At 33.1% G+C, this 17,713-nt stretch overlaps 1 protein-coding gene across 1 annotated transcript in view; it reads right to left on the bottom strand.

Annotated features, from left to right (window-relative positions):
- The window catches only part of STPG2 (sperm-tail PG-rich repeat containing 2), a 267,191-nt gene that overhangs the window by 27,227 nt on the left and 222,251 nt on the right, over positions 1 to 17,713 (bottom strand). Inside the window, exon 9 of the mRNA XM_004681412.1 lies at positions 14,302 to 14,461. Within this exon, the coding sequence (XP_004681469.1) occupies positions 14,302 to 14,461 (160 nt within the window). The remainder of the gene's footprint in view (positions 1 to 14,301; positions 14,462 to 17,713) is intronic.

The raw sequence follows: 17,713 nt of genomic DNA, 5'->3' as shown, positions 1-17,713 counted from the left end.
AAATAAATGAGATACAGTTCAGAAAAAAAAACTGTATAATTTTAATTTATAACTGTTGAAAACAAATTTAAATTTCTAAGAATGTTTTGATGTTTTTAATCTACTTAGAGGTAAATCCTTACCAAGAATAGGATATTTTCATTGCTACATTTTCCGTAGCATTAAGCCTAGAAATCAAGTAAAAGGGAACACAAAGACCAATTCTTTAAAACTGGTAGGCCCCATGGGTGTTAATTACTCCCATTTATTTCAGAGGATCAGTTTTTCTAGGGTAGCCTGAACACTTTGGGTTCCTTCTTCCTTTATTTAACCAAAATTAAGACTGCTGTTCAGTCTCCTTACTCCTCCTTAGTCTTGTGTGTCCCAGCACTCATATACTAGAACTTTTTCAATGCTAGCAACAGCAGAAGACTAACTCCAAGGGAGATCATGTGCTGACTGAATTTGAGACAATAGTGAAGAAAGTCTCTGCAGGTGATGGGGACATAATGGTAGATAACAAAATGGGCATGTTCAAAGGAGATTCAGGGCTTGAGGTTCCCCAGTTTCAAGAAGATACCATATACATACATATAGTGTCTTTCATCTCTAAATGTTACATCGATTCAGTCAGAATTCATGGAGCTTCCACTGGACTTTTTATAACATATGTAATCCCAGCATAGTTGACTGTCAAACAACACAGACTCAAACTACAACAGATCCAGGTGGATTTTCTTAAAAGCTCTTTATGACATAAGATTATAGTATCAATATGCTATAATAAAATATAAAAAAAATGTGTTTTCATTTTCTTAATAATATTTCCTATCCTTAGTTTACTTTATTATAAGAATACAGTATATAATACAACATACACAATAAATGCATTCAGTTGTTTATGTTGCCAGTATTGCTTCCTGTGAACAGCAGGATATTAATAGTTAAACTTGAGGCAAGTCAAAAATTATACATAGGCTTTAAACTATATGTGGGGTCAGTGCCTCTAACCCCTACATTGTTCAAGTGTCAGATGTTAAATTTTGCTTTTATTATTTTTTGATTGGACATAAAGATATATTGCATTTGTGTATGAGTACACATATATTCAATATCTAAAAATAAAATTAAGCTCACATTTAAAAAAATTTCCATTGGCCTTAAATTTAGAAGCTCAGTGATTTTATGAATCATAAATTTTGTGATCAAAGTCAGTTGTTGATAAATTAAGGAAGATACATTACAGTGATTATTCCATTGCTAATGATTTTTCTTTTCTTCTATTAAAACATAGATAAACATCCAGTATAATGCAATCTTTTTTCTGCATATATGCTTTTATTTCCACTAAACCAATGACCATTAAATTACTGGTAAATAATATAATGAAATACAAACCAGAAGGCATTAAAAGCAGATGTAATCAAGATGGAGAAAAAAAAATTTACATTGATTTCTTAATTATAATTGATAACTCTTCTCTAGTGAACAAAGTCAGGTCTATAGATCATAGCAAAATAAGTCTTTAAATTATTAAGATTTAACAAACAATCAAGATACTTAAAATATAACAATTTAAGAAACACCTCCCAAAATTTCAAGAATTAAAGAAATTCAATATTAGATAGTCTGCAGTATTAAATGTCTGTTTTCAACATATTAAAAATAGTAACATTAGTTTAATTAAACATCATTAAGAAAATCTTGAAAATCTCATATGACTTTCTACCATTTGTTAAATTAGATTTTAGTAATATTTTCAATAAAAATGTTGAAGGTTATTTACTTAAAATATATCTGTGAGTAAATAATAAACTATAAAATACTACTTCTTTTCAGCGACCCACAAAAATATATACAACATTGTTTTATTGCCTCTAACCTATATATACAAACATCTACTTAGTAAATAAAAATATAATAGAAGCAACTTCAACATTAAATCTTAAAAATAATTCTCTCTAGCCATGAACCTATATCATATTTTTCTCAGGTATACATAAATTTAAGTTTCCCAGCCAATAAAAATGCAAAGCTGAAAATAAATAAACATAGCAGAAACACTAAAGATTATTGATGTTTATTAATCAAGAAAACAAGGATCTTATTGCTTTCAATATTACCAAATTTTGCATAGGTTTCATTTTTTTTTAATTTAAACACAGAAATTACATACCCTAATACACTACAGAGAAAGTAATAACAGAGCATCCATTCAGTTGTTTGAATAAAATAAATTTGTAGTTTTAAAAAGATAATAGGATTCAGGGATGGGTAATATACTTAGGGGGAAATATGTCAGGACATGACACTCACCACTTGCCAATGTATATTCATCAAATGAAGAAGTGCAAAATATATTAGGCAAATCCACCCAATCAGAAAACAATCACTGGACAAAACACTATTGTAAAAGGAAACTTCAATCACCAACTTTCAACAAGCAAATAAGTGACACTATAAATGAAAAAGGATGTTTAAATAAAGAACAAGACCACATGGATCTAACAAGCATCTATAGAATCCAACACCCAAATGACAAAGAATATGTACATTTTTCAAATGTATAAGGGACATACCCCAGGATGGAATGCTTTCTGAGCTAGAAGTATCAACAAATTCATAGGAGTGAAATCATACCAAGACACTACCTGGACAATAAGTTTATAAAACTAGACAAAAACTACAAAAGTAAAGCAGAAAAATCTTCTAATAAGTCAAGACTGGACAATACACTACTGAAAGAGAATTGAATAAATGTGAATTTAGAAAATAACATAGAAGAATGAAGGAAATAAAAGCTAAAGCAGAAATAAATAAAAGCTAGAGTGGAAAAAAAAAAACAGTCCAAAAGATCAATAAAATCAAGTTGAATCTTTGAAGAAGAAGAAAAAAGACAAATCTCTAGAAGACATCAAAAAAAAGGAGAAAACTAAAATAAATAGGATCAAAAATGAAAGAGGTGAAATTGCCAACAGATACTGCATAACTGCAGAGGATAGTAATAAATTACTATGTACATTTATATACAAATTGCAGGGGACCTTGACCAGCAAGGCCGGGGAGTCGGGGCCCCAGGTCCGGCGAACAAAAGAATCAGTCACACGCGTGTAGCAGAACAAAGAAAGAGCTCTTTATTTTGTTTTTATCTAGTTTATATATAATACAAGAGGTGGGGGATGCAGAAGTCGGGAAGGGAGAAGGCCAATGGACAATAGACATGCAGCAATGTTTTGGTAGCAGTTGGTCTCGCGAGGGGCGAAAGTGGGAGAGAAAAGAAAGAGGAAAAGGAAAAGGTGGGGGCAGGGAGTTCTTCCCACATGCCTTTTGCAACCCGGATGTTTTTCTCTATCCGGACTCCATTTCACCTTTTTACGGCTGCTGACAGACGCCAGATGCCAGCCTCGGTCCCCAACATCATATACAAATAAGTTGAAAAATCTAGATGATGTGTAAAAATTATACAATCATATAAAACTATAGGGGAGAAATATAAGACATGAATATACCAACCATAATTAAAACTGTATAATAACTCCCTAAAAGTCAAAAATTTGGGACCAGGTGGCATCATAAGCAAGTTATATCAAACATTCAATGATTAAATAATATATACCCTGCTCAAAAACTTTCAAAATATTGAGAAAGAAGGAATACATTCAAACAAATCAAGCCGACATTTCTCTAATGCCAACATCAAAGACAATGATAACAAAAATGAAAACTATGGGCTAATTTCCCTAATGAACACAGATGCAAAAATCCTCAATAAAATCTAATAACAACAAGGCATTAAAAGAATTATACAGAATGACCAAATGAGACTCATCCTATTCAGCATCTGAAAATTAACCATCATAACTCACCACATCAATAAATATAAAAATTACATATATATATGGACATATCAGTAGATACTGAGCAAACATTTCATAGATTCAAAATCTGTTGAGGAAAACATTAAAAAATGCTGGAGTAAAATGTAACATATCTTAACATATTAAAAGTCACATATGAGGGTCCTCCTTGGTGGTGCAGCTGATTAAAGCACAGCACTAAGAAGCTAAAGCCACTTCCACATGAGTGTGATCCCTGCCTGCCCTGGAGGTGACCCACATGTCACAGCAGACCTCTCCTCAGCAGTGTACTTTGATGATTTGTCTGTTCTGCTCCCCACTCTGTCTCTGGTGAATCCTCTCATTGTCCCTGCACCTCTGGCCTGTACCCCAGTTCTGTATGCATAAATAAATAAATCTTTAAAAAAAAAGTCACATATGAAAACCCATAGCTATCAATATTTTCAATGGTGAAAAACTGAAAGCCTTTCCACTACGATCTAGTACAGGACAAAAATTATCTATCACTACTATTTTCAACACTAGAAGTCCTAACTACAGTAGTTGAGCAAGATAAAAAAAATCCCAATATATAAAGATAAGGTAAAGTTATTATTTGCAAGTGACATGATAATATAGAAAAATGATAAGAAAAATGATTAGTACTTTAAACCCAGCTCAGCAAAGTTGAAAGTTACCATTCAATGCACAAAAAAATCAGGTACCTTTCTAAAGCAAACAATGAACTAGAAGAGGAAGAAATGAAGATAACTCTTCCATTTACAATCATATCAAGATTTGCATATTTTTGTGTCTCTATCTATACACAATCACACATACATTTTTGTGTGTATATATACATCCCTAGAAGTAAACGTGACAAAGGAGGTAAATTACTCATGCAAAGAAAATTATAAAACATTGGTAGGATAAGTAATAGAAACAAAGAAATGGAAATATGTACCATGCTCCAAATACAAGTTATATATTCAACACAACCCCAATAAAAGTTTCAGTGGTATTCTTCAAACAAATGGAACATTCCTAAATTCATTTGGAACACAAAAGAACTAAAATAGCCAAAGTTGTCCTGACAAGAAACAGGGAGAAAAAAATGGTATTGCACTTCCAGCTTTCAAACCATACTATCAAATGATAATAAATAATATAGCATGATACTGGAACAATAAGAGACATGCAGGCCAATGGAATAGAATTGAGAGCCCAGAAATAAATCCACACCTATATAGATCATTGATCAGATATAGTCTAAGAACATACATTAGGACAAGAAAATCCTCTCCAATAAATAGTGTTTTGAAAAATGGACAGCAACATGCAAAAGAAAAACTGGATAATTATCTCACACCATATGAAAAAAAAAACAATTCAAAATGAATAATAGACCAGGATGTAAGATATGAAACCATAAAATAGATAAATCATAGACAAAACATTCCATGACATAAGCTTCAGAGATTTCTTTGTCAATTCATCTACATCACTAAGGAAAACTAAAGAGAATATGAGCAACAGGGACTACACTGCATGAAAAACGTCTACACAGCAAAAGACCATAACAACTATAGTGAATGGAAGGATTTATTTTCAGATCATCCATCTGAGAAGGGACTGATATCAAAGATATTCAAAGAGCTGATACAACTCAACAAAACAAAACAACCCAATCAATAAGAGGTTAGAGGAGCTAAATAGACACTTCTCCAAAGAAGACATACAAATGGTCAGCTGGAAAAGGAAAAATGTTCATCATAATTTATCCTCAGGGAAATACAAATAAAAACCACAATGATCTATTGCCTCACACTGGTGCAAACAGCCCATGACAAAAAGTGAGAAACAATAAGTGCTGGTGAGGGTATCGAGAAAAAGGAATCATACATACCACTATAGTGGTCCAACCTGTATAGAACACTATGCAAGTATCTCAAAAGAATGAAGATGCACCTGTCATATCTAAAAGATAAACTTTGAAAACAAGGGAAACTACCCTACAAAGAAGATCTGATAGGGAGAAAAGATAACTAAGAAAATAATAAAAATAAATGAATTGAAAATAACTCTTATTGTATAAAGCTATTAGTAGGATTAAAGAAAAGCTAACAAGTTAAATAATTTTTCAAGAGGCAAATATTTTTGACAATATAAATTTTATTGAATAGCTTTGAAAATATACTAGGTGTTATAAATCAAGACTTTACTTTCAAAAAACGGGCAGGAGGTAGATATATATTTTCACTATAAAATTTATAATATATATAATAATCAATTACCAAATAATATTTTACTCATACTTCAAACACTTGTAAGATTTGAATATTATAATTTTAAGTAACTTATATGTCAAATTATATACAATGATGTTAGGATATATTTTAAATGATTTTGAAATAACTGAAGGTAGAGAGAAGTAAACTGTGAATTACTAAATACTGTTATGTTAACTCACTGGGATTTTGAAATCGCTTGTTAAAAGTAGTATAATGGTCAGTAAAAAAAAGCTTCCTGAATCCTTTTCAATGAAGAAAAAATAAAATTTTATAACATCGCCTGACAAGAAAAACTTAAAAAATGTTACATAATAAGCTCAGTAATAAATATATGTAAAACATAACTTATAATATCTAAGATATAATTATGAAAATACACTAAAAGTTATATAAAACATCTTCAACATGTAGTATATATGTCTATATATATACATATACATACATACACATATATACACACATATATATACTACATCTTCTTGAGCCACACATCTCAGTAATTAAAAATGTCAACTTACAGCATTTGTAGCATCATGGATGTATGAAATGGGAAATTATAGAGACCAAACAAATGGCAGATAAAGTTAAACTTAAAAATTAGCACTTGAAGCACCCAGAGAGGGATGGGATGAAGGATAAGAACACAGGCCCACCGAATGCACATATTGGAATGGGGGGAAAGGTTTACCCACAGGCAGCATGCTGAGTTGAGTCTTAGTGAAACTACCAGGTCCTGCTATTAAGGAGGGGCAGGATCCCTGTTTCAGAATTTCTTAAACACACTGTTGGAAATAATAACTGCAAGGAAAACATGAATGAATATGATGTTATAATTAAGAAGAAATTTCTACAGAGTTCATTGAGAAAGGAGAAAAAGAAACAATATTTACAAACTATTAAATACAGTCATAGTATATTAATACTACAAATCAATAAAAATGTTATAGATAGAAAATGCAAGACACCTGAAAAGATACTTATGAAGATAAGCAAACAACTTAAAAACATCAAAAAATATCACACTCCATTAATGATCAATAAAATGTGTACTACAGCTTCTTCAATGAAATAATCCTACATCAGAATGAATAAACTGAATATCACATGTTGATAAATTGTAGGTTTTTAACTTTTTATTGTTTTATTTTTCTGTTGTCCTGTTTTCCTTTTGTTTCTCTGATCTTTCTGGATGGCTTTCCTTGTTATTTCAAATGAAATTCTTTGGGCAGAATTCTAAATTTTTGATTAGTGGAAGCCATTGTGATGCTAATTATTTTTATCTATGAGCACCAGAAATTTTTCCATTTCTTTGTGACGTCTTTTATTTCCTTGACATACCTTTAGATTTTTCATTATACAAATCACTCACCTCATTGTATTTGACATAGGGAACCTTACTCCAACTTGGGTTTTTTTAGTATGACTTTATTTTTGGGGTTTAAATGTTCTAATTGTAAATGAAGTAGAATGACTGCATCTATTCCCCCCCCACACACACATTTCTAGTCTATGTTCTTTTATTTATTTATACCATTAAAATTTAGGGTGATTGTTGATATGAACTTTTTAATTTTAATCACTATTTTTATTGTTTTATTTTTCTGTTGTCCTGTTTTCCATTTGTTTCTCTGCTCTTTCTAGATATTTCGTTGGTATTTCAATTAATATCTTTGGGTAATAATTCTGAATTTTTGGTTAGTGGCAACCATTGTGTTTTTATTTGAATTCTTCTGATTTTAGTCCTTGATGAACTGTTGTCTATTCTCCAACATTTAGCTATATTTCTTCTACACATTTCTGATTCTGAATATTCTTGCTCTTGTTCTGGTTTGTATTGTTTTTGTCAGTTTGCTAAGGAGTTTCTTCTTCAGGTTTTCTTTTCTTGTGGGAAAGTTCCTTTGAGTATTACTTGAAGAGGAAGTCTGTGGAAAACTCCACTAGGTCATCTTTGTTTGAAAAAACTTTCATACTTAACTAATGATTTTGCAGGATAGAGAATTCTTGGCTGACAGTTCTTGCCTTTTAGGGTTATGCATATTTTCTTCCACTTTCTTTATCCATGAAGTATGTATGGGATGACATCCAAGGAGATATTATTTTGTGAGCCCTTATAAGTCATTTTTAGCTTGTTTTCTGGACAACTATTTTTTATCTTTGATGCTTGATAGTTTGACAGTTATGTATCCAGGGGTAAATCTTTTTAATTTAAAAGTAAGTGTTTTCTCTACCTTCTGGACTTCCATATTTAATTAATTTTGTAAGTTTGGGAATTTTCATTCATTACATTTTAAATGTTTTCTAGTTTTTCTTTTTCTTCCCTTTCTGGAAATCTGATCATTTGTTGGTTTCCTCTTCTCATTGAATCTTGTGGAATTTGTTAATTTTTCCTTTGTCTTAACACACTCATTTTTTTCTAAATTTGAAATTTGTTTATTTGCATCTACTAAAGCTAAATTTGTTTCTTCTGTTGTTTTGATTCTATTTAAAGTACTAAATCTGTCTTCATTTCACTGGGATGTTTTTCATTTCTTTTTAATCTCATTAGAAAAGAATAATCTTTGTTCTTGGAACTCCTTTCTGATATCTTGTGTCACTTTTCTGCCTTTGGCCTTCCAGTATCTCATTTAACATTTTTAATTTTGTTGTTTTGAAGTCATTCTCAAATATTTTCTCTATTTCTGTCTTCTTTATACTTGTACAAGAAATTCTGTTCTTATTTTGATTTTCACCTTTTATTAGGAATTTTTTGTTCTTAGTGATATATTTTGTTTTAATTATTTCAATTTATGGGTATGTTTGTGGTGGGGCACTAAGAAATTATTTTATCATTTTCTTAATATATTTATGCATGAGGTGCAGGCTGAAATAGTATCAAGGGCTTTAATAAACAATCTTGTTATAAGAAGTGATTTCAAGTCACCTGTACCATTTTTTCTTCTTATTGTGTCACAGTAACTTGTATACTGTGTTTAGTTGTGTTTCCATCCTTTCCCACCTCCCTATTCCTTTCTTCCAAGGATCACGGTCTATGATGGTTAGGCTTCCTAATGTAACAGATGCACACTCTGGGAATAATTTTCACATTTCTTGGAGGTGGCACTGTGTGTATAGTAGCCACACGTGTGCTTACTTTTCATTACAGCCAACTAAAATGACCACTGCTGCCCCACCTTCACCTCAGCTTCTGTATCTTAAAGTTTCAAAAATATATATGTTATCAGCTTGCCTTCCCCGAGAAGGCAAATTCATTTTAATGCCCTTCTTTCTGACATAGAGCTTTTTATGGATCCCAGCCTAACACCATCTAGTTTTTCTTGATATTATATAGCAGCAGGACACAGGATGGAGCTGTGATATCCCAGCTCCTAGGTATCCCAGTTCAGGAATTGCCAAATTCCAGTTTTAAATGTGCTGTACTCCCACTCTCTCTGTTTGAGTCCAAGTTTACTCTTTTGTCAGGAAAATTTCTCTGAGAAATTTGACAGCTTCCTGAGTTTCCTTTGGCATTGTCTTTTCAGTTGATCCCAAGCCTAGACATGTTCCCACTAGCTTCCAATTAGTTACCCTCAGTAGCCACCAACCTTATTTCTTAAAATCCTATGTATTCCCTGGGTTTATTTATCTGGACTGAGGCATCTGAAATTTTCTAGGTGCACATATCAGTGATTTTTTTCTAGGTGTACATATTAATGAGTTTTTTCTAGTTGTTTTCAAGGAAGAGGGTTGATGTCAGTTTCTTCATTCACCATTTTTTTATTATTTCATCTTGAAAATAGTTACTTAGCTATTTGGATTGAATTGTAGTCAAATAAGCCATGTACATTTTTAAAATGTTTTAATGTAATGAATATTTTTTATATTTTAAATAAGAATATGATGAGGTAGGGGAGATCCTATATTTTTTAACCATATATGTGTTGTAAATCAATGGTACCTTAATTTAAAAAATTACAAGAAACTTCTTACCCCCCACACCTCTTGCCTACACCCCAGAACTTTTATGCATAAGTGAAATAACTAAGTCTTAAAAAAAAAACTAGTCATCAAAGCAGCATATTATCTGAATAAACACAGACATGAGGGCTAATAGTACAGAATTGCAATCTGGAGCAAAGCCCCCACACATATACATATATACAACATTTTATGACAACGTGGTCAAGAGCATATAGTGGAACAAAGAAAATCTCTTCAACAAATGGTTTTGAAAAATTGAACAGTGGCACATGCAAAAAACTTAAAGGAAGACAACTATTTCACACCACATACCAATATTTATTCTAAGTGAATTTGACTTGTGTGAAAGACCAGAAATCACAAAATACACAGAAGAACACTTAGTTGGTAAGCTCTTTGAAATCAGCCTTAGTGATGTCTTTGTGGATTTATCTCCAGTTGTGAGGAAATCAAAATAAATAAATGATAAATGGAACCACATCAAATTAAAATTACATTATGTAGTGAAAATGTCCATCATAAAATAAAATAAACAAGCTATGAAGTGGGGAAAAATTTGCATATCCTACCACTAATGAAAGGTTAATATATTTTTCTTTCCTTTACTCTTCACTTCTTTCTTTCTTTTCACATATCAGTGCATTTTTCTATTTTTTTATACATCTGTTGAATGTTTCTGACACTGAACTTAAGTTCTATAAAACAAAAATTATATTTTGTTCACTACTGTATCACAAGTCCCTGAAACACCACTTAATTTTTAAGAGGTTGCCAGTGCATATTCACTAAATGATTAATCATACAAATGTTATCTCACTATCAGATTTAAAATTTATATAGCATCCTAAAATTTCCATAAATCTGTGTTCAGTTGATGTATCTGAAAAAAATGAACCCCATCATTCTATATTTTTAACACTTAAAATGTTTCAGTTCTTTGGTGAATGTCCTTTTTTGCATAAAAATGGGATATACCAATAATTATTTCCTCAAAATAATCCCAAGAAGTAGAGCTTGGGGTTTAAATGGCATGTATATTTAAAGCATTCTGTCAGCCTACCCATAGAACCATTAGTAACAATTTATAAATCTACCACAAGTTATGAGACTCACACTTTTTTATAATATTAAAGTTTTACTTATTTTTAAATTATCAGTATATTTGTTTTCTCTAAATATAAAAAAAAACAATATCAGAGTTTAATCAGAGTTTAATCAGTTTTCCAATTAAAATTTTCCTTTATGTAACTGATCAATCATTTATATAATTTACATATACATGAATTTAAACATTGCACAATAAAAGGAAGCTTCTTTATGATGTGGTACACCATATTGAATAACTTATTCATTAAATTATCCTAATGTACTTTTACATTTCATATACTATTTCTTTTTTAGATTTATTTATTTATTCATTTAGAACTGGGGTACAGGCCAGAGATGCGGAGGGTGAGAGGATTCACCAGAGACAGAGTTGGGTACAGAACAGGCAGATCAACGAAGTACACTGCTTAGAGGAGCAGAGGGCAGGGCAGGAGAGGTCTGCTGCCCTGTGTGGATCTCCTCCGGGGCAGGCGGGAATCCAACTCATGCGGAAGTGGCTTAAGCTTCGTAGTGCAGTGATTTAACCCGCTGCGCCACCAGGGAGGGCTCATCATATACTATTTAATGGGATATAATGGTATACTTACAATCAATATACTATTTTCTTTTTAATTTATAAAAATGGAAATGAGGCCCTCCCTGGTGGCGCAGCGGGTTAAAGCACTGCACTGAGAAGCTAAAGCCACTTCCGCATGAGTTCAATTCCCACCTGCCCGAGAGGAGATCGACCACATGGCATGGCAGACCTCTCCTGACCGCCCGCTGCTCCCCTCAGCAGTGTACTTCATCGATCTGCCTGTTCTGCTCCCCACTCTGTCTCTGGTGAAGCCTCTCACCGCCCCTGAGCCTCTGGCCTGTACCCCAGTTCTGTATGTACAAATAAATAAATCTTTAAAAAAAATGGAAATGAGTTTCATCATTCTTAAATATATGCAAAAATCTTAATTTATGAATAAAACTAAACCACTCTCCATATGTTAATAAAAATTGGAAAACAATATAAAAGCCTATAAAGTGTTCTTTACTTAATGAATGCCTATAAGATGTTTATTGACTGAATGTTGTATGTTTGTGAGTTCCTTAGTATCTTTAGTTTCGTTAATTCATATCAGTCAAATACATAATTGATATCATTTGACAGCCTTGGTTCTTAACATTTTCTTCTATAAATACAAGATATATTGTAATCATTTTTTAAAAAAATATGCTTCCTCATTTATTTTTTTTTATTTTAGAGATGTATTTATGCATACAAGCCAGAGGTGCAGGGGCGGTGAAAAGATTCACCAGAGACAGAGTGGGAGCAGAACAGGCAATTAGTTGAAGTACACTGCTGAGGGGAGCAATGAGCAAGGCAGGCGAGGTCTCTTGTGCCATGTGGACCACCTCCCAGGGCTGGTGATTGAACTGCACTGAAGTGGCTGTGACTAGTTGACAATGTTGTGCTTTAACCCACTGCGCCAGAAGGGAGGGGCTATTCTTACTATTTTTATGAAGATTTATCAAACAGTTTAGTTTTGCTTAGGGTAATATATTTGCAATATTTTACCTATTCTTTATCTTCTTTTATTGTATGGAATTCCATACTTGATGACTTTTCTTAATTACCAGGAGAAATTGATGTGTTATTTTTGCATCAGGAATGTTTTCAAGGGCCTCCATTGGCACTAGCAAGTTATTACACTATCAGTTCAACCCCCAGCCAGTGAGTTAACCCATTTGGTGCAGCAGACCTCTTCTGTCTAACTTGCTGCTCCCCTCAACAGTATATTTCAGTCAGTCTATCTGTTCTGCTCCCCACTGTGTCTCTGGTGAAACTTCTCAAACACCCCCCTACCCCACCATGTACACCCCACCTGTACCGCAGTTCTTGCATGCATAAGTAAATAAAAATTAATCTTCTAAAAAAAGAATGTTGCTAAACTTTAAAAATTAAAATTATTTTTTTTTATTTTTCCACATTAAATTTTTGTTTTATATAGCTGATTTCTTGATACTTGAGAAAATTTAAAACAATTCCATGAGTTTGTCATGATATTCAATATATGCACTACTAGTCTCCCAAAAGAGTGGAAAGTGAATATTTCCTCTAACAGTAATAAAATACAATTGGTGGGATTTCCTTATAGAAAATGACATTATTAGCTTTTGTAAGAAGGTTTATTTCGGGCCCTCCCTGGTGGCACAGTGGGTTTAAAGCACAGCACTAAGAATCTAAAGCCACTTCAACATGAGTTTGTTGCCTGTCCCAGAGGTGATCCACAAGGTGTGGCAGACTTCTCCTGACCCACCCACTGCTCCCCTCAGTGGGTATACTTGTCCATCTGCCTGTTCTGCTCCCCACTCTGTCTCTGGTGAATCATCTGCTTGCCTCTGTACCTCTGGCCTGTACCACAGTTCTGTATTTATAAATAAATAAATCTTTAAAAAAATGTTTTATTTCATTTGTGTATGCACTTAAGAACTAGGGTGTGGTCAGAGGTAGAGGGAGGGGTAGTGGAAGGATTCACCAGAGAATAGGGAGCAGAACTGGCAGCCTGACTGAATTACACTGCTGAGGGGAGCAGTGGGTGAGCATGAGGATTGATGATGCCACAGAAGCTAGTGATATCTTGATAGTGCTGAGACTTAACCCTGAGCTACACAGGAGGCCCAAGATGACATTAGCTTTAGAAAAATGGGTAAAGAAGACATTTATAAATCTGAGAGACAAAAATCCAAGCAAATCTTCTAGTTTTTTGGGAGAAAAGTTTAAATCTTTCATTTATTTATTTCTTTTAAGTCATAAACACTTAAAGGAGACATAAAAGTAGGTCCTCTCTGGTGGTGCAAGGGTTTAAGTCTCAGCACTAAGAAGCTATCTGTGGTCACTGCAGCATGAGCTTAATCCCCAGACAGGTTGGTAATCCACATACTGCAGCATACCTCACCTGTTTTCTGCTGCTACTCTCAGCAGTGTATTTTAGATCTGCCTGTTCTGCTCCCCACTCTCTCTGATGAATCTTCTCACTCTCCCCACCTCTGGCCTGAACCCCACCTTTGTATGACAAAAGATATAAATTTCTATTGACTATTTATTTGAGAAATCTTAGCTTTATTCTTATTATGTTAATAGAAATGACTTTACTTACCTGGCCCTTCAGTCACTTTGCCTAGACACCGAGGAGTTGTGCTAAGAAAGGAAGAATGTCTTATTCTAGCCGCAAAATTACGGGGTGGCATATAGTTTTGTTTCACCTGAGACATCTCATATGACTTTTGAACATCATAGCTGCCTGGTGCTGGAATTTCCTGTGAAAGATTTCAAGGGATAAACATTACATGTTTTTTATAGAAAATTTCAAAAAGAAGATAGCTAAAGTATAGATGTTTATATTAAGAAATTTCTTAAAAAATTGTGAAACTTTTCTTCGATTAGTAATTAAAAATAAGAATTTAAAAGTATCCCTAGATTAATTTTGTCTGATAGAAGTGCAAATTCATTTGTTAAAATGTAAAATAAAAAATATATGAATTTTTAGTCCATTTTCCTTTAAAATAGCTTTCAAAATAACTCAAACTTTCCTTTTCATATTTAATATACAAATAAAATTCCATGAAACAATGACTGCAATAATTATTTGTTTCCATAAACAGCAAAATTATCCTTGATTTACTGTTCTAATAAGAACATATTTATTCTACAAATGAGATTTCATATTTCATTTATAACATACTCCAATTAAATTAAAACACTTAACTTTTCATTATTTTGTGGCTTTTTACAAGTCTTTAGTTATATTAACATTTTTTTTTTATAATTTAAAAGGTCAGGTTTATTAGGAAAAGGAAAAAGAAAAATCCTAGGGACAATTGCATACTCATAGGTGGGCAGGAGAGCAGACAACGCTTGTTTTGCAAATAGGAAAGGTTTGTGAAAAGAAACATCTACATATTATCACATGCAGGAAGTATGTTAACATTTTTAATCAACATAAACCACACGGTTATTAAATTTCTATGTTGATAGTTTTAAAATAAATATACAGCAGAATTTTTAACAATAGAACTTGTAAACAACTAGTTGATTATTTCAGTAAAAATTTGTCAAATGTTTAAAATACATATCCTAACTGCTCATCTGTATTATGTATAAATTACAAACTTTTTAAAGTTGTAATGATTTTATATAGGCAAGAGTCTACTGCAACTAAATTGTAAACTCTAACAATTGACTTCTTGGGTTCCAAATATCTGCTCCTCCCTGGTTGTGGGACACTAGACAAGCCAATTCTATGATTATCAGAATCCTCATCTCTAGCTGACAAATATAATGCCACATATCACAGGGTTGATGTGAGGATTAAAGAGTTAAGAAAGTAAAATACTTGGTATTTTATTAAGATTGGTATCTTATTATGTAAAAGTGTAAAAATATGAGCTAATCTTATTTTTATTAAAATCTAATTTCAAAGCAAAAAAACCCAATATTGAACAAGAGTTCATACTAGATAATAAGGGAGTACTGCCAATATTCCATATATGTCATACATTTATTTTTTTAAGATTTTTTTTTTAATTTATGCATATAAGAACTGGGATGTAGACCAGAGAGGCAGCGGTTGAGAGGATTCACCAGAGATGGAGTGGGGAGCAGTAGAAGCAGATTGACTGGAATACATTGCTAAGCGGAGCAGAGGAGAGACAAGAGAGGTCTTCTGGGTCATGTAGGTCATCTCACTGGCTCTCAGATAGCTTCATAGTGCTAACTTAAACCCCTTTGCCAATTGGGAGTCCTCTTTGAAATAGCACACTTTGAAATCCCTTTAGTATCATGGTTTATAAAACATATGTTGACTTGTTTCTAATATCCATATTTTCACCTTAAGCACATGCTAACACAATTATATTTCACAGAAGCACTTACTATAATATGAGTACAGGTAATGACTACTACACGTGGATCTTAAGTGAAACCCCACATTTCTCTACCAAGTCCTCTGTCATATATTAAATGTCACAATCAGTAGCACATGTTAACAGCTATTTTCATTTTGTCCAGAACAAGAATATATTTATTAAGAAAAAGGCTAGAATAAGCAAAATTAGCGGTAGCTCCAAAGATGATTTTTCTATCATTTAGGGCTGTTTCTGTGGTGTGTGAAATGTAAATGAAAGATAATCAAAAGGACAGGAGAGGTGTGTTGTGCCATGTGGATCACCTCCAGGGCCAAGAATCAAATTTGCAGTGAAGTGGCTGTTAGCTTGCAGTGCTGCATCCTAACCCACTGCGCCACCAGGGACGGCCTACATGGGTTTTCATGAGGATAAATCTTTAACTATTGCTCTTGTACTTGTTGGAATAGTTGAGGAATTGGTAGGGCAAAGGAAAATAGGTGTAAAAGAAGACTAGAACACAGCAACCAAGGGGCAACTCCCATAGATGCAGGAGTTTAAAATTTCTGATGTAATACATTTCTTTGTGGAGGATGGCAAGTGTTTTATCACAGCCTGGCATATGGGTTAGAAGGTATATTGGTATAGCTTTGCCTGGGGTGGGTATAGTTGGTATTTCAGATATCTCAATGTGGATTTTCAATACTTTTTTTTTTTTCTGTACAGAAATCTGTATGCTCAGACATTGTACTTCTACAGTTATTCTGCCTAATTAACCTCAAATTCAAGCCAGTAGTCCTTGTTCTGTGTCTTTATCCATGTAACTTTCCCAACAACCATGTTCCATCCTGGGTACTTGTTTATCACCTCTTTATCCAGTACAGAGCCTTATTTTAGGAACCCCAATGTTGGCTTATAGGGGGCTTTGTAGCACATCTAGTACTACTTCTTGTGGGTACAATAATATTGCATGACTATTAGTTTACAAGTTCACTTGAAGGATTTCCTATCCATTTCAGCCCAGCTATTGCTCCTCAACAAGGATTATTTCCTCAGGGATTCTTTAATTTTGTTTTGCATCAGTTTTGTAGTTCATATGTGCAGGGGCACCAGATTTACATTCTCAATATTTTAGTTTCTTTAGATAAGTTTTGTTAATACCTGTACTTGCTGCAGGTCTTTATTTTAGTTATGATAGAAGGGTTTGATAGATGCCAACACAAAAACCTTTTTAATATGTTGTTGCAAAAGTAAGAATCTCCATCAATGATTACTTTTCTCCAATAAGGAATGTTCATCAAACTAGTTAACTTAAATTTAAATAGGTTCACTGACTCATTTTCCAAGTGAAAATACACTATTTCATGTTGCATATTTATTATTCTCTGAAATTTTATTGCCAGCTTGTGTTCTCAATTGATATTTATACATTCTTCTTACTATTTTTTTTTATTACAAAGTTTATTTTTACATCATTTTGCCCATTTTTTTTGCCATCTCGATTGTAATCCCCGCGGGTTTCCCATCACCAGATCACCCCTGTGCCACCACCCTAGTCCCATGCATTTCCCTCCCTTCCCCCCCACCCCGTTTTTGATCCCATTCCCCACTCCGCCCCCACAGAATGTCTCTGGTATATGGTTGTTCATTATTTTTGTTATTTTCTCG

Source organism: Condylura cristata, unplaced genomic scaffold, assembly GCF_000260355.1.
Source record: "Condylura cristata isolate star-nosed mole 26May11 unplaced genomic scaffold, ConCri1.0 scaffold00012, whole genome shotgun sequence".
Taxonomy (NCBI): Eukaryota; Metazoa; Chordata; class Mammalia; order Eulipotyphla; family Talpidae; genus Condylura; species Condylura cristata.
The sequence above is the reverse complement of the archived record's forward strand: the minus strand, read 5'-3'. Positions and strand labels throughout refer to the sequence as shown.